Source organism: Oncorhynchus gorbuscha, unplaced genomic scaffold (assembly GCF_021184085.1).
Source record: "Oncorhynchus gorbuscha isolate QuinsamMale2020 ecotype Even-year unplaced genomic scaffold, OgorEven_v1.0 Un_scaffold_602, whole genome shotgun sequence".
Lineage (NCBI taxonomy): Eukaryota > Metazoa > Chordata > Actinopteri > Salmoniformes > Salmonidae > Oncorhynchus > Oncorhynchus gorbuscha.
Genome location: NW_025745439.1, coordinates 231,170 through 252,274, shown reverse-complemented (window position 1 = coordinate 252,274; position 21,105 = coordinate 231,170). Strand labels below are relative to the sequence as shown.

Below are 21,105 nucleotides of genomic sequence, written 5' to 3'. Positions count from 1 at the left end.
ATTACACATTAAAAAATAATCTGAGCTTTCTTATTTCTCTCAGATACTGGAAACATATTTCAAAACATACTTCCTTGTTATGACATTTTTTTTAACCTGTTTTGCCGTGTGTGAATGTGTTATTCAATGTGTTTCTATGGGCTAATAGCTCCCCTTACAGGAGTCCTACAATTCTATATGAAGGCCCAGCGCAGTCAAAAACGTGATTCCTCTGTGTTTTCCTGTGTTTTATAGACTGAGTATACCAAACATTAAGATTAAGGTGTTGAAAGCGTTCCACAGGGATGCTGGTCCATGTTGACTCCAATTCATCAGGGCATAGACTCTATAAGGTGTTGAACGCATTTCACAGGGATGCTGGTCCATGTTGACTCCAATTCATCAGGGCATAGACTCTATAAGGTGTTGAAAGCGTTCCACCGGGATGCTGGCCCATGTTGACTCCAATTCATCAGGGCATAGACTCTATAAGGTGTTGAAAGCGTTCCACAGGGATGCTGGCCCATGTTGACTCCAATTCATCAGGGCATAGACTCTATAAGGTGTTGAAAGCGTTCCACAGGGATGCTGGCCCATGTTGACTCCAATTCATCAGGGCATAGACTCTATAAGGTGTTGAATGCGTTCCACAGGGATGCTGGTCCATGTTGACTCCAATGCTTCCCACAGTTGTCAAGTTGGCTGGATGCCCATTTGGTGGTGGACCATTCTTGATACACACAGGAAACTGTTGATTGTGAAAAACCCAGCAGCGTTGCAGTTCTTAACACAAACCGGTGCGCCTGGCACCTACTACCATACCCCGTTCAAAGGCACTTAAATATTTTGTCTTGCCCATTCACCCTCTGAATGGCAGACATACATAATCCATGTCTCAGTTGTCTCAAGGTTTAAACATCTGTTTATGTCATGGAAACAGCGGGTGTTCATAATGTTTTGTACATTCAGTGATAATGTAAGAGCTGTTTGAGAAGACTGTTTTGATGGGATGGAGTTCTGGCCTTCCATGGTGACATCACCATGCGTTAATGAGTGAATAGACCATATTCACTAATTAAGGCTATATTTCACAATAGGCCTAATCAGGCTACCTATTGCAATATGCAATTATTCATGTAACAATCATAACAAATACTTCAGAAATATAATCAATAATATTCACGATGTCATTGCCCACACTTTGATTGTCTTTGGATTGTAGACACACAAGTCTTCCTCTTGGTTGATCTGCACCATCCCAACACCTGCTGGTAGCCAGTCAGAACAAGTGGTAATTGTCTATGATCAGAACTCTTCCAAAATCCACCCTTAGTTTCAGAAAGCCCCTGTCGGATTCAGGAACACCTAATGGGGTATTTAATGGCTTTTCGGACGCCAGCACCAAGCATACCATCTCTGGATGGTGTGAAGCCATATCTATGTAGTGTCACCGCAGACTGTTTTGTTGTTTCAAGATACATGGCGTAGACACGGCAACCTTCGGGGGTGACTTTACTCTTAACATGATTGTTTTTAGATCAGTAAAACAGACAGTATTTGCTGAAATGAGATATTGCATGTGTAGGTATGTTACATTATTTCATATTGTAGGCAAATTATTTTGTTGTTTGACTGAGGAAGGGGGAGTAAAATATTTTGTAGAATTCATCACCAAATGGAATCACTGCTCTACTGTGAAGTTGTCACGTACCACCCCATACCATTGCAGATAATGACAAGAAAAATGGTTTGCAATGTATTTCAACAGTCTTTCATACTTACAAGTTATTTCCAGTTATCTCCATGACCTTTCACTATCTTTGGGTTGTAGACACAGTTCTCCTCTTCCATTCCAACCTCAGGTGATACCAAGCCAGTGTCATAGCCATGCACAGTGTGCCAGGTCTTCTGCTTGGGGTGGTTCTTCTTCTCTATGATAATAACCTTCCCCACATCCACTCTGACTTGAAGTACTCTTTTCTCCCAGTAGGGGGCACCAGGGGGGTTTTCAATGGCTTTTAGAATGTCCCAACTAGCATAGGCACCAGTTCCAAGAACACTTTAGTCTACACTTGGTGTGAAGCCATTGTTCTCAATAAACTCTGTTGTGGTGCCGTGGAACATCACATATTCTGTCTGGTCTTCAGGAAGTGTGTTGCTGTCTAGGAAGTTGATGTAGTATGGAGAGTTAGCCATAAACTAGAAACCAAACTGCAACTGAATACACCTCTGCTGAGGTGAAATGTATTATAAGCCAATACAATGCACCATTACACTTTGTAATATTAAATAGTCCTTTAACTGAAACTGTTACACCAAATAGTGAAGTTTACAAAATTACAATCTGCTGAATCACTATTGTTACAGTAATATTGTTTGATATATATCAGTGAAATGGTCAATAACAAGACTGTTCATTTGTCTAGAATTACAGGAGATTGTTCTTACCTGCTATTGCTTGACAAATGCAGGATTATTATACTGTATTCTTAGGAAACCTACAGTAGTGCTTCATACAGAGTGCTTTACTGATTTCATTTCCTGGTTACAACTCTTGTCTCTATAGAGATGGATAAGGCACACAGAGCAGGGATCTCCAACTGGTGGCCCAGTTAAATGGTTGGACATAAAAGACTGTAAAAACACCAGCAAATCAGCTCCAAGTGATTTTCATTTGGGGAATCTGTTCTAAGGTATTCCCACATATAATAGAGGTTTGTAATTATGTTTTAGTCTCACATTATTCGTTTGTGCTTCTTGCGGTCAATTTGCAGTCTACAAATGATTTGTAATTATGTTCCGGCCCCCTGACCATCCGTTCAAGAAAGAAATGGGACCTGCGGCTGAATCTAGTTGATGATCGCTGACCTCGAGCATAGTAGTCCCTCGGAATGTAGAACCATGACACCTCTATGTAAGGGGAAAGCAACAACACCCACTCAGATAGTACAGGTAGTCTAATGAATACCGAACTATAAACATATATGGAATCCCAATCTGAGCATTTCAAAATGGCTGACACCTTCCGCAAACAGTGAGAACTCAGCTGCTACCTGTCTATGGAAGTTTATGGAAGACAAGCAACATTGACTAAATTAGTTCATATATTTCTGCAGCACAGATACTTCAATAGATTAACTGATTGGAATTAGGAGGAGGGAAAACACAACAAACAATGTGAAACTTGTTTATTTGAGATTTATTTTAGGAACAAGGATCATTGTTACACATGCATTATTTACATCACATAAATATGAATATTTGATATCATGAGGTTAAATGATTGATTGCATATAGATTGACATGTGAAATCATCTTGTGGGCCTGCAAAATATAGCTTCTTCCTCCTATGAACTGCATCATGTGGGTCTGTCTGATTCTAACCATCCTCTTCTGATGACCATGAGGTGATGCTGGATGCTCCCATTGAATGCAGAACGCCATCAGTTCTACAGTGACGGGTTTAACCTGCAGGAAACAGAATAGAATACAAACTGTCTCAATTAAAACCTGCATGTGTGTATAGTGGAACTCACATTAAGTGCCCTTCAAGCCTTTTACTGTAGGGGACTGGCTCAATATCACTCACATTTTCATGGTGGACACTTTCAGCATTGTCAGCACTCTGATTCTCTTTGGGTCGAAAACACAGTCCTCCTCTTGGTCGCTATTCACCATGCCAACACCAGGTGGAACCCAGGCAGTGTCATACCCATGCTTAGTGTGCCAGTTGTATTGCATGTCGTGATCCTGTTTGTTAATGATCTTAACCTTGCCAACATCCACCTTTACTTTCAGAACCATCTTGTCTGAGTCATCGGCACCAATGGGGTATTTAATGGCTTTTCGGATGTCTCGACTGAGGTAAACACCGGCACCAAGCATCCCATCTTTGGAAGGTTCGAATCCATTTCTCTGTATTTTCACAGCAATCTGTTTTGATGTTCCATGATACATCACATAGACGTGGCTGTCCTCAGGGGAGACTCCACTCTGAAGATGACGGTATCTAGATCTGTAAGACAAGCAGACAGTTTTTGTTTCAATATGATATTATATTAGCTTCTATTCTTCACATAGTTTATTTAAAATAATGATTTGTTAAAGGAGACTTGCTCTAAAAACAAATCCATTAGAAAGCTCTAGAATGTATCAAGTGCATCATCACAGGTAAAACCAATCAGAGGGTTTGTACTACAACAGACTCTTTCATACTTACATGGTATTTTTGTTTACTTTCATGACCTCCATGACTTTGATTCTCTTTGGGTCGTAGACACAGTTCTCCTGTCTGTTGCTTTCTACCATATCGACACCTGGTGGAACCCAGGCCGTGTCATATCCATGCTCGGTATGCCAGGTCTTCTGCATGGGGTGATCCTGCTGGTCTATGATCTTAACCTTCCCTACATCCACTCTGACTTTTAGTACTCTTCTCTTAGAGTTGGAAACACCAGGAGGGTATTTACAGGCTTTTTGAATGTCCCGTGTAACATAAACACCAGCACCAAGCATGCTGATATCTGCTCTTGATAGTATGAAGCCAGTCTTCTTAATCAGCTCTGCAGCCTCTACTGAGGTGCCATGGAACATCACATATGTTCTTTGATCCTCAGGATGTTCACCAGTGTTGAGAAAGTTGTCTAAGTATGGAGAGTTTGGTTTCATTTTCCTCAGGCAAGCCCTAGTCAACATGATGATTCTAGCTGTGAGAACCTGTGGCAAAATATGCTTTTATGAATATACAAACTTCTGCAATCCTGTAGTAACAATTTAGATCTCCTACAGGGCCTTCAGAAAGTAGTCATACCTCTTGACTTATTCCACATTTGGTTGTTACAGCCTGTATCAAAATTGATTCAATGTTTTTTTCTCTCACCCATTTACACACACAGTACGCCATAATGACAAAGTGAAAACATGTTTTTAGACATTTTTGCAAGCTTATTGAAAATATTGAAAATATCTCATTTACACAAGTATTCGCACTCCTTTGCCTTGACATTCCAAATGGATTTTTTATTTACTTAATTGATGTTGAATTCAGTCCGTAACACAACTAAATGTGGAATAAATCAAGAGGTATGACTACATTCTGAAGGCCCTGTGGAAGTAACCTGAAGTGTAATAAAAGGAGACTCCGCCTGCACATTGTGATACTTGCCAATTAAATAGGAATTAAAAAGGGCAACATGTCGACCACAAATAGACTTTATCCAGGCTACTAATTCAGAAATGTCACATGCTTTTGCCAACTACTGTGTTGCCTTAGTATATTTCTTTGGCTCACATGAATAATACATCAATAGTACACAATGTACTTGGTATGTTACTAGCACTGAAACTTGTTTGTAATTTTATAAATACATTATAATTCAGATAATCTCTATTGTATCATTAACTTTTATAGAAAATACTATATATTGGATTATATCCTCTGGCTTGTGATTTACATTTTTCAATGCGATGTTAACATTTGTGAAGTAGCTAATAAACAACTTTCTAAAAAGTCAAATTATAATTTGGTCATCCTTACCTGCTACTGTGGAATCAGATTCAACCAACCAGTCAGACTAATTCAGGATTATATGACAGAGTTTAGTTCTCGTTTCCCCTCGGTTTCCTCTCCCTCGCTCTATCCCCCCTCTCTCTTAAATTCTAATTCGAGAGAGAGAGCAAAGTCCATCCATATTTATGACCAGGATATCTCTTTGCTAGTGAAAAGCAACCACGCCAACTCAGATGACAAAGAAGCCTAATCTAATGGGTACATAAACATGTCTGATACATGTTATTATTGCAAGACATCTGGAGCATTTTGAAATTGCAATGCTGACACCTTTGACCAGTAAATGGATGTCTGTAGTGTTTATACATCAGACTAAGATCAGTTGTTGAGTCAATCTGAACAGTGAGTACACAGCTGTCATTTGCGACTAAATTGAAGATACTATTAGTCTATAGAAGACACCTATTGACTAATATTATACATTTTGTCCAGTAGGTACATTATTATAAGGTGCATTATATATTTAAGTGCAGTATTGTACAGGTAAGTGCCATAATAAAGGAAACACCAACATAAAGTGTCTAAATAGGGTGTTGGGCACCACGATCCAGAACAGTTTCAATGCACCCTGGCATAGATTCTACAAGTGTCTGGAATTCTACTGGAGGGATGTGACACCATTCTTCCATGACAAATTCCATCATTTGGTGTTTTGTTGACGGTGGTGGAAAACGCTGTCTCAGCCGTTGCTCCAGAATCTCCCATAAGTGTTCGATTGGGTTGAACATTGGGTTGACGGCCAGGGCATATGGTTTACATCGTTTTCATACTCATCAAACCTTTACGTCACCACTAGTGCCCTGTGGATGGGGGCATCGCCATGGTAGTCAAAATAATGGCCTGCCCAGCATTTTTATACTATACATGACCCTAAGCATGAAGGAATGTTAAGTGATTCATTAACTCAGGGACCACACCTGTGTGGAAGCACCTGGTTTCAATATACTTTTTACCCCTCATTTACTCAACTGTTTCAATATTTTGGCAGTTTCCTGTATTTTGCACTTCAACAGGATTATTCAGAGTGACAAGTTCTCTACAGTTCCCTTCTTGATTCATTTTGGGTCGTAAACACAGTCTTCCTCTTGGTTGCTCGGCACCATGCCAACACCAGGTGAAACCCAGGCAGTGTCATACTCAATGTGCCAGGTCTTCCTCTTGGTTGTGGTACTGCATCCACTCTGACTCTAAATCAAAATGCTTCAACTTCATTATCTCCAGCACTGCCCCAACATCAACAACATATGAGAAAATGGCGTGTTTCTATGTTTTGTGGTAAAAAAGATGACGTCATCGGTGTGCGTTTGTGTGATTTTAACAAATTATGAGTAGACGTTGCCTAATAATTCTCTACTAATTGGTTGATGTCATTGGAAACATCTTTTTTTTAAACTACAAAACATAGAAATGTGCAATTTTCACACACTGTATGTTGATGTTGGGGTGGTGCTGGAGATGATGAAAATGAAGTTGAAAACACTTTGAAATGTCCCTTAAGCTACTCTTGTCTTAGTGTCTGGAACACCAAGAGGGTTTTCTTCTGGATTTTCGGTGTCAGAAGTAGATGGTTCAACAGTCCAGCATGATGCAGCAACAGTCCACAGTAAGAAGGAGCAAAATAGGCTCACAAAATGCTGAGGATTTGATATGGGAATTGATGTGCAATCAATCATATAACCTTGTCATATATTTTAGAAATATAATCAATCATATTTACTTGATAATGAACGTGTATCAATAATCATACGTTGTTTAAAGAATGGTTTTCTTCCTATAATAAATCTCAAATAAACTGTAGAAGTTCCCTATACTGTTTACCTCCACAAAATCCAATCAGGTTTTATTAAGGTACAGCGTCTGTGGTGTAGAAATATATTGATAATATTGGTCAATGTTGTGCCTTCCATAGACGTATCAACGGTGTCTTCCTGTTAGTCGCAGACAGCAGTTGTGTGATCACTGTTTAGATCGACAACACAGTACTGATTCTGATCATAGTCTGATATACAAGGCAAAGGGTGGCTACTTTGAAGAATCTCAAATATAACATATATTTGGATTTGTTTAACACTTCTTTGGTTACTACATGATTCCATGTGTTATTTAATAGTTTTGATGTCTTCGCTACTTTTTTACCATGTAGAAAATAGTAAAACTAAAGAAAAACCCTTGAATGAGTAGGCGTGCCAAACTTTGGACTGGTACTGTATAAAGACAAAAGACGTCAATGGATTTGTCAAAGGTGTCCGCATTGCAATTTTAAAACGCTCCAGAGGTCTTAATACGGCATGACGTTTCACATATGTTTATGATCATGTACCCATTAGACTAGATTCTAACGTGAGTGGGTGTGGTTTTTACTTACAAAGAAACAGAAAACCTAACGTTTTCCTCAAGAACCAGGAAATGAAACTTGAGTGGGAGGAAACCCTCACATACGGTATAGTCCTGCATTCGTCTGTTACTATAGCGGGTGAGAATAATGTTATTTGAAATATTAGAAGTTAGCTGTCTTATTATTGAACACTTGATATAAGTCAAATACTGTTTTGTTTACCAGTATTTACTTTCGAATGTTATAATGCTATTCTAATATTATTGTAACATTGATTCTGGATACGTTGAATAGTTATTTAAACTTTACAATTTGCTTTAACGGTTCCAGCCTAAATCATTTGCAAAATGGCTAGGCCTTAAAAATAGTTTTGGGGATTACAGCTCATTTGTCAAAGGTGTATTCAGCAGCAGTTTGATTACTATGGCTTTGAAGGGGTACACCAAGCAGAAAAACAAAACGAATTCACCATACTACTTAGAAAACATTCTTCAGACCAATGAGCATCCAGAGGATCACAAAGAATATGTGATGTTCCACGGCACCACAAAAGAGGCTACAGAGTTGATCAAGAAGAATGGTTTCACACCATCAAGAGAAGAACTTGGGCCTGGTGTGTATGTCAGTCGAGACATCGGAAATGCAATTAAATACCCCCTTGGTGTTTCCAACAATAAGAGAAGAGTACTAAAAGTCAAAGTGGATGTAGGGAAGGTTAAGATCATAGACCAGCAGAACCACCCCATGCAGGAGACCTGGCATACCGAGCATGGATATGACACGGCCTGGGTTCCCCCAGGGGTCAGTATGGTGCTGAGCAACCAACAGGGGAACTGTGTCTACGACCCAAAGAGAATCAAAGTCATGCAGGTCATGAAAGTCAAAGAAAACAACATGTAAGTATAAGATAAACTGTTGTAAAGCACTGCTAACATTCTCTTGGTTTTACCTGTCATGAACAATTGAACTTCACAGCAGTCAATTGTGTTTTGAGCTCTCCAATGGCGTTGTTATAGTATATTTGTGGATGGCTTACAAATTCAATACTGCAACTGTAGAAGGTTGTACTTTTATCACATTTCTGAAAAAACTGTCTCTCTATCTTACAGATCTCGACACCGTCATCTTCAGAGTGGAGTCACCCCTGAGGACAGCCACGTCTACGTGATGTATCATGGAACATCAAAACAGATTGCTGTGAAAATACAGAGAAATGGATTCGAACCTTCCGAAGATGGCATGCTTGGTGCCGGTGTCTACCTCAGTCGAGACATCCGAAAAGCCATTAAATACCCCATTGGGGCCGATGACTCAGACAGGATGGTTCTGAAAGTGAAGGTGGATGTTGGCAAGGTTAAGATCATTGATGTGCAGGGTCACGACAGGCAATACGACTGGCACACATATGGGTATGACACTGCCTGGGTTCCACCTGGTGTTGGCATGGTGCCGAGCAACCAACAGGAGAACTGTGTCTACGACCCAAAGAGAATCAAAGTCATGGCATTGCTGAAAGTGGCCATCTTGAAAAAGTATGTAATATTGAACTTCTCTCACAAATCACTAGATGGAAGTTTTCATTTTCCTAGAAGGCTTGCACTTGAAATATGTACTCCACTACTCGCAGGTTCTAACATATTCTATTTGTTTCTCTATCCTCAGGTTAAACCCGTCACTGGAGGTTGAGTCTTGAAGGTGTATTCAAGGAGCATTACACTTCATATTCATCAGGATAAGAGGATGTAACATGCTGCTATAGCTACACATTCAATACTGCATAGGAATAAGCTATATTTTGCCAAAGGCTTGCTGATTATTGGCCATACACCTACTGTATATGCAATTAATATAACCTTATCACATTTTTAAAAACGATTCAATGATATTCACTTGACATAAACAAGGCGTGCATCATTGATCATAATTGTTCCGAATAATTGTCTTCCTATAATACATCTGAAATAAACCTCTAAAGGTCACCCACTGTTTGAGTGTGTTGATTTAATCTGAAGCATCTTTACTGTGGAAACATTGGCAACATTTAGTCAACGTTGTGTGTCTGCCATTGGTTTATAAGGTGTCTTCCAGTTTGACGCTGGTGGCAGCTGAATGCTCACTACTGTTTGCAAAAGATGTCAGCAGCTTTCAACGTCAGGTTGGTGACATACCACTTAAACATTTTAATACAGCAGGTTTATGGTTATGTATTTATTAGACCACCTCTATCTGTGTGGGATGGTTGCTTTTCACTGACATAGAGGTATCATGGTTCTACATTCTGATGGACTGCTATGCTCTCTAGAGACATAGTGAGATAGTTATTTGTGGCAAGTGTGCCCTCTATTCATCTCTATGTCTAGTGACGAGTGGAAACCTGGAAATGAAACCTAAGCACGGTATTGAGTCGTCACTAGTTACCTCAGCCGCAAAGTCTTCAACCTCGCCTATTTCTTATTAAAGTGTGGTTTTAAACCTAACCCTAACTTTAACCCTAGCTGTAACCTCACTGTTAACCCTGATGACTAACCCTAACCTTAAATGGAGAACAAAAAGCAATTTTTTCTTTTCATGCATTTGTGGCTGTGGTAACTAGTGGAAAGCACAGTAGCGAGATCAGTTAGAAGCACTGTTTCCTAAGCATACACAGTATAATAAACAACAGTCTTTATTAAACAGTCTTGTTATTGGACACTTATCTTAGATATATTAAACAATCCCTGTTTACAAAGTACATTTATATTTAAGCATGATAATGTTACAACACTTGAAATATTACTGTAACAATAGTGATTCAGCATATTGTTATTGTATAAATATCACTATTTGGTGTAACAGTTTTAGCCAAAGGACTATTTAATATTACAAAGTGTAATTGTGCATTGTATTGGCTAACTCTCCATACTACATCAACTTTCCAGACAGCAACACACTTCCTGAAGACCAGACAGAATATGTGATGTTCCACGGCACCACAACAGAGTTTATTAAGAACAATGGCTTCACACCAAGTGCAGACTAAAGTGTTCTTGGAACTGGTGCCTATGCTAGTTGGGACATTCTAAAAGCCATTGAAAACCCCCCTGGTGCCCCCTACTGGGAGAAAAGAGTACTTCAAGTCAGAGTGGATGTGGGGAAGGTTATTATCATAGAGAAGAAGAACCACCCCAAGCAGAAGACCTGGCACACTGTGCATGGCTATGACACTGGCTTGGTATCACCTGAGGTTGGAATGGAAGAGGAGAACTGTGTCTACGACCCAAAGATAGTGAAAGGTCATGGAGATAACTGGAAATAACTTGTAAGTATGAAAGACTGTTGAAATACATTGCAAACCATTTTTCTTGTCATTACCTGCAATGGTATGGGGTGGTATGTGACAACTTCACAGTAGAGCAGAGAATCCATTTGGAGATGAATTCTACAAAATCAGACAAATACACTCTTTAAAAAAATATGTAAATAATTTTGCCTCCAATTTTGAATAATGTATCCTACATACGAATGCAATATCAGCAATTGTCCTACAGATGTAAAAACAGCCATCTTAAGAGTAAAGTCGCCCCAGAGTATAGACACATCTATGCCATGTACCATGGAACAGCAAAACAACACGCCCAGGTGTCAAGCCTCAGTCGTGGTCCTAGAGCCTCAGGCCCTCTGGAAGAGGAGACAGAGAAACGATGAGGGCTTTCATTTGACTTGAGGGGGAGAAAGAACCAGTGGAGGCAGCAACAAGCAGGTAGAAGGAGGCCAGGTGGGATTGGCCCAGGCACATCTAGGAATCAGGACACCAACAGGCAGGTAGAAGGAGGCCAGGTGAGATTGGCCCAGGCACGTCTAGGAATCAGGACACCAACAGGCAGATAGAAGGAGGCCAGGTGAGATTGGCCCAGGCACGTCTAGGAATCAGGCCACCAACAGGCAGGTAAAAGGAGGCCAGGTGAGATTGGCCCAGGCACGTCTAGGAATCAGGCCACCAACAGGCAGGTAGAAGGAGGCCAGGTGAGATTGGCCCAGGCACGTCTAGGAATCAGGCCACCAACAGGCAGGTAGAAGGAGGCCAGGTGAGATTGGCCCAGGCACGTCTAGGAATCAGGCCACCAACAGGCAGGTAGAAGGAGGCCAGGTAACATTGGGCCAGGCACGTCTAGGAATCAGGCCACCAACAGGCAGGTAGAAGGAGGCCAGGTAACATTGGGCCAGGCACGTCTAGGAATCAGGCCACCAACAGGCAGGTAGAAGGAGGCCAGGTAACATTGGGCCAGGCACGTCTAGGAATCAGGCCACCAACAGGCAGGTAGAAGGAGGCCAGGTAACATTGGGCCAGGCACGTCTAGGAATCAGGCCAGGGTGTCCTCAGTTGCGGTCCAAGAGTCTCCGTAAGGGGAGAAAGAGAAAAGATGAGTGTTAGTGAGAGCATGGCTAAAACCATAGTACACATCACAGTAGAGAATAATCTATGATGTTGCTGTGGACACTGGATAATCTGACACAAACACACACACTTGTTTGACCTCGCTGTGATACTATTGGCCTACTTATGTTACCTTTCTGAGTCAATTCAGGTAGCATTCAATGTCCTGCGTTTGTGTTAACCATGACAGCCAGCATTGTAAATAAGATAATCAGCCTCTGTTGTCTGTTGATCCTTTCCCCTCATGGATTTTTCATGTCAGCCAGGCCCATCTTTTCAAAGAAATACAATTTAATTGAATGTATAGTTGAGTAAAATAAGCAGTTTTGTTCTGGTCACAAAATAATCCAGAAAATAGGGGCACTCAGGCAGAAAACCGACTTTGTCTTGAATCCATCAATAGCCTCGGCCTAGGTGTTTGGAGACACATATTGTACAGTATATTATAATGAAAAATGTAATCAAAATTCAGGATGAAAAAACTTTCATTTTAAAATTAAAAACTAAAATCTCATACAAAGTAAGCTCAAAAGTTAATGGACATATATTTTAAAATAAGATAATTGAGAACGAACACCAAAATAAAAGCTAAACAGTAAGGGAGAATCTAATATTCCTAAAATGATGCATTCAGAAGAATATTTGTTATGGCATGGGGCCCATTGATATTATTATATAATGTTTGAGTCACTCAGATAGCATAGACCATGGCAAATTGTGTAGAATAGCAGGAAATTATCTTCACAACAGCTACATTTTGTCACTGTGACCAACAAGACATTTTATGTTGGAGACTGCACCATTGGCCACGTTGATGACCACGCCCCGCCAGCCCACCACCTAAATTATGATCCAAAAAAACACTGGGCAGAAGAACAATATTCTCTCACACTCTCTGCAATCAAGCGCGATGCCACATCCTTAGTCCGCATGGTCCTAAAGCCCCCTCTCAGGAATCCTTTTCGCCCAATTATTAGACCATCAAACGGTTCGGGGCTGCACCCCGGGAAGCCTACCCCGAACAACGCAGATGGCTTGGTTATACTCCACTTGTTCAAGAAGTGTCTATTGATCCACATGGGAATGCAACCTCCTAGTCTCCACTGTCTGCTCGGGCGGAGAGAGGACAAAACACGATTAAAGGTACAATCTGCCGTATTCAATCGCCTTTACCCAGTGCTTAATTTGGACCGGATCCTGGCACCTCTCCGTTTTGGACGGTGTTGTCCCGGAACCCAATTGGCCAGACCCGGTACTTCTAGTAGCATGAACACTTATTTGAACTTTTCTCGGAATTGATCAAAGTTCATTCGAGTTTCCTCTTCATGGTTTGCCACATCCTTAGTCCATTGTAACCTGTTTGAGACCAACGCATGGCGGTGGCTGTGTGAGAAGCGCGCCAGTATCTCTCACAACTAGGAGATTCGCTTTCTATGATCCCTCTCTGCTCTGATAGACATGAGCCTGCAACTCTCATCTCTCCAGTGTTGCAATTCATCATTTATTTCCTTATATCATTTTCTATTTATCCTTTATTTAACTAGGGAAGTCAGCTGAGAACAAATTCGTATTTACAATGACAGCCTACCGATGAACAGTGGGTTAACTGCCTAGTTCAGGGGCAGACTGACAGATTTTTACCATGTCAGTTTATGGATTCGACCCAGCAACCTTTTCGGTTACTGGCTCAATGCTCTCACCACTAGGCTACCTGCTGCCCCGCGAAGGGTCTTGAATTAACTGCAGCACCCCTGACACAATTAAATACATCCAAAGTTATAGAATTACTGCTGTCTGTTCAGAAATAAATTAAATCATTCAGAATACCCTACTACACCATGAGAAGGCCTATAATTTAGCAACAGAGGATCAATAGCGTTTTTATAGCCTAGCTGTGGATTGTAGCCCAATAACAAGGAATAAGGAACAAGGAATATAACAAGGAATAGCCTACATTTGGGAACAAGCAGCAAATATGTCTGGAAAAAAGCAGCATGCAGACAAAACAGGCCGTTCGCAATATTTCAAATACAATCGAGGAAAAACACAGGTTGGAAACGAAATGGCTCCTGCTGAAAAGAGACGATTATGCTGTAGGCTACCAAAGTATTTAATCGACTTCCAAATATTGTTTTACAAGAGAGAGAGCGAGAGAGGTAGACTTTTGGTATGAGCGCGTCCGCCATCACAAGCAAGTGAGCTGCGCATCATTCGGTGAGTCAGTGAAACTGGAAAGCATTTTTAGGACTAATTTCCTCTTCATATTGTAGCCTACAATATGTGTCTCCACACACACAGGCCTGGGCTATTAATGGATTCAACACAAAGTAGTTTTTATTGATCTCATATTCTCAGTTTGTCAATGTTAAAGTAACCTGCCATTTCGATCATGTGTGTGGTATTAAAAAATATTCTGCCAAAGTCTCTAGTCATGTAAAATTAAGGAGAAATGGATTTATAAAAGGCCAACATTTTCCCGGACATTATGCTACTAAAAATGTTCTCCGTGTTTGCAACTTGTGTAAGTGCCTCTACTCTACTGCGATGATATGCCTGCAATGCTTTATTATAAAATACTTTTTTGTATGTGTTCCGGTACTTCAGAACCTCCCCAGGTCTCCCCACTCCAGTGCTCACTTTATGTTCCGGCACCTCCCGATTTACACATCAAGCACCCGTATTACCATAAACGGTCATAGTTTAAAGCCCATGTTGTCCTGCAAATACCGTATAGTGACTCAAGGGAATATTTATTTATTTAACTAGGCAAGTCAGTTAAGAACAAATTCTTATTTACAATGACGGCCTACCACGGCCAAACCCTAACGACGCTGGGCCAATTGTGCACCGCCCTATAGGACTCCCAATCACGACCAGTTGAGATACAGCCTGCATTTCGAACCAGGGTCTGTAGTGACACCTCTAGCACTGAGATGCAATGCCTTAGACCGCTGCACCACTCGGGCGCCCTGGATTGGTATATCCACAATTGTTTTAAAGTAGGCCTAATGATATACACTGAGTGTACAAAACATTAAGGACACCTTCCTAATATTGAGTTTCAACTCTCCAGTATTGCAGTTCATCATGTATTTCTTTGTATGTGTGTTTTGTGAGTCCACCAGATCAGAGGCTGTAGGGATGACCAGGGAAGTTCTCTAAGTGCTTGAATTTGAAAATGTTCCTGTCCTGCTAAGCATTCAAAATATAACAACTACTTTTGTGTGTCAGGGAAAATATATGGAGAAGTACATTATTTCCTTTAAGAATGTAGTGAAGTAAAAGTTGTAAATTTTTAAAAATAAAGTAAAGCACAGATACTCCAAAATACTTCATTAGTACTTTAAAGTATTTTTACTTAAGAACTTTACACCACTGATTCTTGCATTCTAAATAACAGGCTCTCTCACTATCTGGCCAGCTTTCTTATGAACAGAATGGCTTTAGGAAGGCCAGAGCATGTAGAGAACATATCTAAACCACAGGAGGTTGGTGGCCCATTAATTTGGGAGGACTGGCTCATAATGGTTAGAGCGGAATAAGTGGAATGGTATGAAATGCATCAAACACATGGTTTCCACTGATCTATACCATCTAGAATTCAAGAGAGAGAACCAACTTCTGAACAAAAACTTCCTGTTTTATTGATTTTCAGAAGGCTTTTTATTGGGTGAGTAGAGACCTCCTTGCTTTCAGACAAATTAAAATGGGAATTGATGGATTATTCTTTGATGCTATCAAAGCTCTTTATCTGACTCCAGTTGCCTGTATTTAGGTCAGTAACCTCAGGACTGGCTTGTTTCCAACCCCTTTATGGTGTAAAGTAGGGAGACACACTCTCGCCCACTTTATTTGCACTATATGCTAATGATTTAGCCCTACAAATCAAAAATGCTAAACTTGGTGTTGAAATTGCAGATATATTCCTGGGCATCTTGTTGTATGCTGATGTCATAGTTCTCCTTGCTTCCAGAATATGTAGAATATTGTTAATTCACGGTGTACTAAATCGACACTAGTGATGAATCAAGAGAAGACCCAGAAGGGTGTGCAGAGAAGTGGACACGACTTCATTATTCTACACTGGGCTCTATAATTACCTTGGTTTCACACTGGATGAACACATGGCCATTGAAGACGGCCTTAAATCACTGGCATAATCTGCAGCTAGAGCCTTGGGGTCAGTGTTTAAACAGTGTTTAAACCAAATGAAAATATATAAGGATCTTACTTTCAGCTGTATACATGTTGTGGGTGTCCAGTGATGGACTATGCTGCTGGGGTGTGGGATCCAACGTCCTTACTAATTGTAAAAATGTTCAAAACAGAGCCTTCTGTTTCTTGGAAGGTACAAACTGACTGGGGTTGGGAACCATGTCTGCCATGGATCATCTATGGAAAAGACTGATAAATGTGCCAGAACACAGAATCACATATAAAAGTGTTAGACTGGGATCTTACTCATAACAATTCTCTAGCCCACGGAAAGTTGTCTATTTTTGTTGTGATATATTCTGGAACAAATTACTATGTGATTCACAAGGAACAATGGCCAGTTAATGTTTGGTGCAAACCTAAACTTAGAACGTACACTTTCACCAAAGAGAACTACACCCCTGAAAGATTATGGCTGCCTGAGCCTAACGAAAATCTGACACCCTCCCTCTGGCTATATAGACGGGTAGATTTAACAGAGCGCCTGAAGAGGAGACAATGTGTCTACTGTGTGATCTTGGTGAAAACTAAATGTATTTAGTGTTTTATTGTCCTCTGTAAGTGGATCTAAGACATGTTGTGTCTTGTTAAAATGGTGATGATAACCCTGAAGTATTCTGGTTAAGGGACAAGCAGAGGCTTGAACTGTGTTTCAGACAGGGTGTATTTTAGATGGCTCGGTTTGTCCACAATGCCTGAAGGAGAAATGTACTGTTTGTGTAGTGTGGCTAGATGGTAGCTGTACTGGGCATTGTTATTGTATGAGTATCATTTGTAAAATGTTATTTAGTTCGGTCTTATTTTTGGACATAGGAGCCTGAAAAAAAACTCGGGCGGCCCACCCAAGACTTTTCTATGCAGGAAAAACCCTGCTGCTGTTGGTTTTCACGACAGCGGTGCGTGTAGTAGCTTGTTTTCATCAAACTGGTGTGGTGAGATCTCTTGATCCGTTGGAAAATGGTGACTGATGCTTATTTCAATGAGTGGCTCCATAAGCCATGTCCCAGTGGGCAGAGCGAAGGCATGTTTTTTTAACACAGACAAATCATCTCATTCTATTTCGAAGTAACAGCCATATCAATCAGAGAAACTATTTGTTCTCACTTTATAATAGAATAGTCTGATTCTTCTGCCTGGCTGTGGCGCTCTTTTCCTGAATTGTTAGGATTTTCTTGTGATCACAAACAAAACGACCCATTTTGTTCAAATAGATATAATTTGTTTTCTTTGAAAAGGTGGGCCTTGCTGAGAATAGAACATTCAGTTTTCTGCCTGAGTCTGGAGCTACCACTATTCTCTGGATTATTTTATGACAAGAACAAAACAATTTATTTTACTCAACTAGAAATGGAAATAAAAGGTGTTTCTTTAAAAAGATGGCCCTAGCTGACATGGACTGTTCCCTCGCCTTTCCCCCCCTTGTGGTTAACCAGGGCTGTTGGTTATTTACCAGGTAACAAGAAGTCAAAACGAAACAACTGAAGCAATATCTGTCTGTCATGGTTAACACAACCGCATGACATTAAATGTTACCTGAATTAACTCAGAAAAGTAACATAAATAGGCCTACAGTATCACAGCGAGGTCAAACAGGTGTGTGTGTCAGATTATCCAGTGTCCACGGCAACATCATAGATTATTCTCTACTGTGATGTGTACTGTGGTTTTAGCCACGCTCTCACTAACACTCGTCTTTTCAAGGTCTCCCCTCCCCTTGGACCGCGACTAAGAACACCCTGGCCTGACACCTGACATACTGTGGCCCAATCCCACCTGGCCCCCTTCTTACCTGCTTGTTGATGCCTCCACAGGTTCTTGCTCCCCCTCAAGTCACTGATCCTTCTCCGAAACACACACAGAAACCTGGATTCCATTACTTACCATGACGTCTTTATGAAAAGCCATTTGACCATCTGACCAAGGCTCTCAGAAACTCAAAAGTAGAGCATTATACATGGAAAAATAGAGAAAATGGTGCCCTTTGGGATGCCTTCCGCCTGTTGAGCCCCACCCTGCTTCTTGTAAACTGTTTATTCAGCCCATCCCCCCCAGTTAAGCAAATGAAGGAAAGAGGCTGTGACTATAATTGATGTAGTAAATGACTTGCATTGCAGTTGTGTGTGGTGATACTGCCATTCAGCCTCATTTAGCCTTGGTATGGAATAACTGATAACTGACAGGCTCAGACCATATCCATAATGACTATAGGGAAAGTACTAACTCTTCAAGACCCTATGGTCTGATGGCTTATGATAAAGACGTGATGGTAAGTAATGGAATCCAGGGTTCTGGGTGTGTGCAGAGTGGGATCAGTTACTTGATGGGGGAGAAAGAACCAGTGGAGGCACCAACAGGCAGGTAGAAGGAGGCCAGGTGAGATTGGCCCAGGCACATCTAGGAATCAGGACACCAACAGGCAGGTAGAAGGAGGCCAGGTAAGATTGGCCCAGGCACGTCTAGGAATCAGGATACCAACAGGCAGGTAGAAGGAGGCCAGGTGGGATTGCGCCAGGCACGTCTAGGAATCAGGCCACCAACAGGCAGGTAGGCAGGTGGAAGGAGGCCAGGTTAGATTGGCCCAGGTACGTCTAGGAACGTCTAGGAATCAGGACACCAACAGGCAGGTAGAAGGAGGCCAGGTAAGATTGGCCCAGGTACGTCTAGGAACGTCTAGGAATCAGGACACCAACAGGCAGGTAGAAGGAGGCCAGGTGAGATTGGGCCAGGCACATCTAGGAATCAGGACACCAACAGGCAGGTAGAAGGAGGCCAGGTGGGATTGGGCCAGGCACGTCTAGGAATCAGGCCACCAACAGGCAGGTAGAAGGAGGCCAGGTGGGATTGGCCCAGGCACGTCTAGGAATCAGGCCACCAACAGGCAGGTAGAAGGAGGCCAGGTGGGATTGGGCCAGGCACGTCTAGGAATCAGGACACCAACAGGCAGGTAGAAGGAGGCCAGGTGGGATTGGGCCAGGCACGTCTAGGAATCAGGACACCAACAGGCAGGTAGAAAGAGGCCAGGTGAGATTGGCCAGGGTGTACTCAGTTGCGGTCCAAGAGTCTCCGTAAGGGGAGAAAGAGAAAAGATGAGTGTTAGTGAGAGCATGGCTAAAACCATAGTACACATCACAGTAGAGAATAATCTATGATGTTGCTGTGGACACTGGATAATCTGACACAAACATACACACTTGTTTGACCTCGCTGTGATTCTACTGGCCTACTTATGTTACCTTTCTGAGTCAATTCAGGTATCATTCAATGTCCTGCGTTTGTGTTAACCATGACAGCCAGCATTGTAAATAAAGAGATGTGCAGAAAGATAAGCAGCCTCTGTATCTGTGGATCCTTTCTCCTCATGGATTTTTGTGTCAGCCAGGCCCATCTTTTCAAATAAATACAATTTGTTTCGATCTCTGAGTCAAATAAATGCTTTTGTTCCGGTAACCAGATAATCCGGACAATTGTGGTAAACAGCGCCCCACTCAGGCAGAAAACGTAATGTTCTATTTGAGCAAAATAAGTCGTCTTGTTGTGATCACAAGAAAATCCTAATAATTAATGTAAAGAACGCCACAGTCAGGCAGAAAAATCTGACTGTTCCATCATAAAGTGAGAACAATTAGTTTCCCTGGCTGCTACTTAGAGATACTATAACAGTAAATGAATAGATAGATGACTGCCATAAACCTGTCTTCAATACAATCGTAGAATTTACACAGACCCACTGCGGAATTTGAACAATGAATCTCTTTGTGAATAGGTGTCCCGTGGTCTGTTTTGTCAAGGAGGTCAACGTATTCCAAACACTGGTGGTAATCAGATAATCGAGATAATTTCAGTAGCAAATGATGCCCCTCTTCTCGTATGTACAATGCAAACTGTCCGGACTCATTGGCATAAGCTACAGACGAACACAATTTGCATTTTATCGATGGCAATTTGAATGCACAGAGATACCGTGACGAGATCCTGAGGCCCATTGTCATCTGAATGGATTTGGAAGGGGAGAGAGGGCACAGTTAAACTTATGTAGACTCAATTAGCCTAGTTATCGTTACCTAGCTGAGCTTAACTAGCTTCTCTCGGTTTAATGCAATCAAGACAGGTACTATGTAATCAGATGAGATGATAAATAACTAGCAATAAGTTAGTTTACCAACATGAGTCGATTTGGTTGCTATCTCACTCCCCCCCCATTCTCCTTTCTTCACTCAGACGTACACCTTCACGTCTCAGGTATAAAAAAATTACAAACTCTGCAAAAAAAGAAACGTCCTCTCACTGTCAACTGCATTTTCAGCAAACTAAACGTGTAAATATTTGTATGAACATAACATTCAACAACTGACACAAACTGAACAAGTTCCACAGACATGTGACTAACAGAAATGGAATAATGTGTCCCTGAACAAGCGGGGGGGGTCCTCATGGACTGCACCAGATTTGTTCTGCAGGAAATCACGCATAGAACGAGCAGTATGCTGCATGGCATTGTCATGCTGGAGGGTCATGTCAGGATGAGCCTGCAGGAAGGGTACCACATGAGGGAGGAGGATGTCTTCCCTGTAACGCACAGCATTGAGAATGAAA

The 21,105-nt window shown here is 41.3% G+C and overlaps 3 protein-coding genes and 1 pseudogene across 3 annotated transcripts in view; 2 read left to right on the top strand and 2 right to left on the bottom strand.

The window, feature by feature from the left end:
• Window positions 1–938: 938 nt before the first annotated feature.
• Window positions 939–2,882, bottom strand: LOC124019029 (annotated as a pseudogene).
• A 277-nt stretch (window positions 2,883–3,159) lies between these two features.
• LOC124019046 lies at window positions 3,160–5,666 on the bottom strand. Its single transcript, XM_046334404.1, has 4 exons — window positions 5,516–5,666; window positions 4,199–4,695; window positions 3,569–3,994; window positions 3,160–3,447 (listed from the first exon to the last, which is right to left on the bottom strand). The coding sequence occupies exons 2-4, from the start codon at window positions 4,672–4,674 to the stop codon at window positions 3,429–3,431; spliced, it is 921 nt and encodes a 306-aa protein (XP_046190360.1). The 5' UTR covers window positions 4,675–4,695; window positions 5,516–5,666; the 3' UTR covers window positions 3,160–3,428.
• A 2,154-nt stretch (window positions 5,667–7,820) lies between these two features.
• Window positions 7,821–9,862, top strand: LOC124019044. The gene is made up of 4 exons (XM_046334403.1): window positions 7,821–8,021; window positions 8,214–8,779; window positions 8,993–9,415; window positions 9,546–9,862. The coding sequence occupies exons 2-4, from the start codon at window positions 8,307–8,309 to the stop codon at window positions 9,574–9,576; spliced, it is 927 nt and encodes a 308-aa protein (XP_046190359.1). The 5' UTR covers window positions 7,821–8,021; window positions 8,214–8,306; the 3' UTR covers window positions 9,577–9,862.
• A 3,303-nt stretch (window positions 9,863–13,165) lies between these two features.
• Window positions 13,166–21,105, top strand: part of LOC124019042 (methylthioadenosine phosphorylase) — a 37,939-nt gene continuing 29,999 nt past the window's right edge. Inside the window, 1 exon segment of the mRNA XM_046334401.1 lies at window positions 13,166–13,440. Coding sequence (XP_046190357.1) covers window positions 13,228–13,440 — 213 coding nt within the window. The 5' untranslated portion in view covers window positions 13,166–13,227.

What these genes read in the sequence shown, in the direction of transcription:
- LOC124019044 (XM_046334403.1), top strand. Translation starts at nt 8,307, where the DNA reads ATGGCTTTGAAGGGGTACACCAAGCAGAAAAACAAAACGAATTCACCA. An exon ending in AAAGTCAAAGAAAACAACAT is followed by an intron (nt 8,780 to 8,992) that starts GTAAGTATAAGA and finishes TCTATCTTACAG; the next exon opens with ATCTCGACACCGTCATCTTC. An exon ending in AAAGTGGCCATCTTGAAAAA is followed by an intron (nt 9,416 to 9,545) that starts GTATGTAATATT and finishes CTCTATCCTCAG; the next exon opens with GTTAAACCCGTCACTGGAGG.
- LOC124019046 (XM_046334404.1), bottom strand. Translation starts at nt 4,674, where the DNA reads ATGTTGACTAGGGCTTGCCTGAGGAAAATGAAACCAAACTCTCCATAC. An exon ending in AAAGTAAACAAAAATACCAT is followed by an intron (nt 3,995 to 4,198) that starts GTAAGTATGAAA and finishes CTTGTCTTACAG; the next exon opens with ATCTAGATACCGTCATCTTC.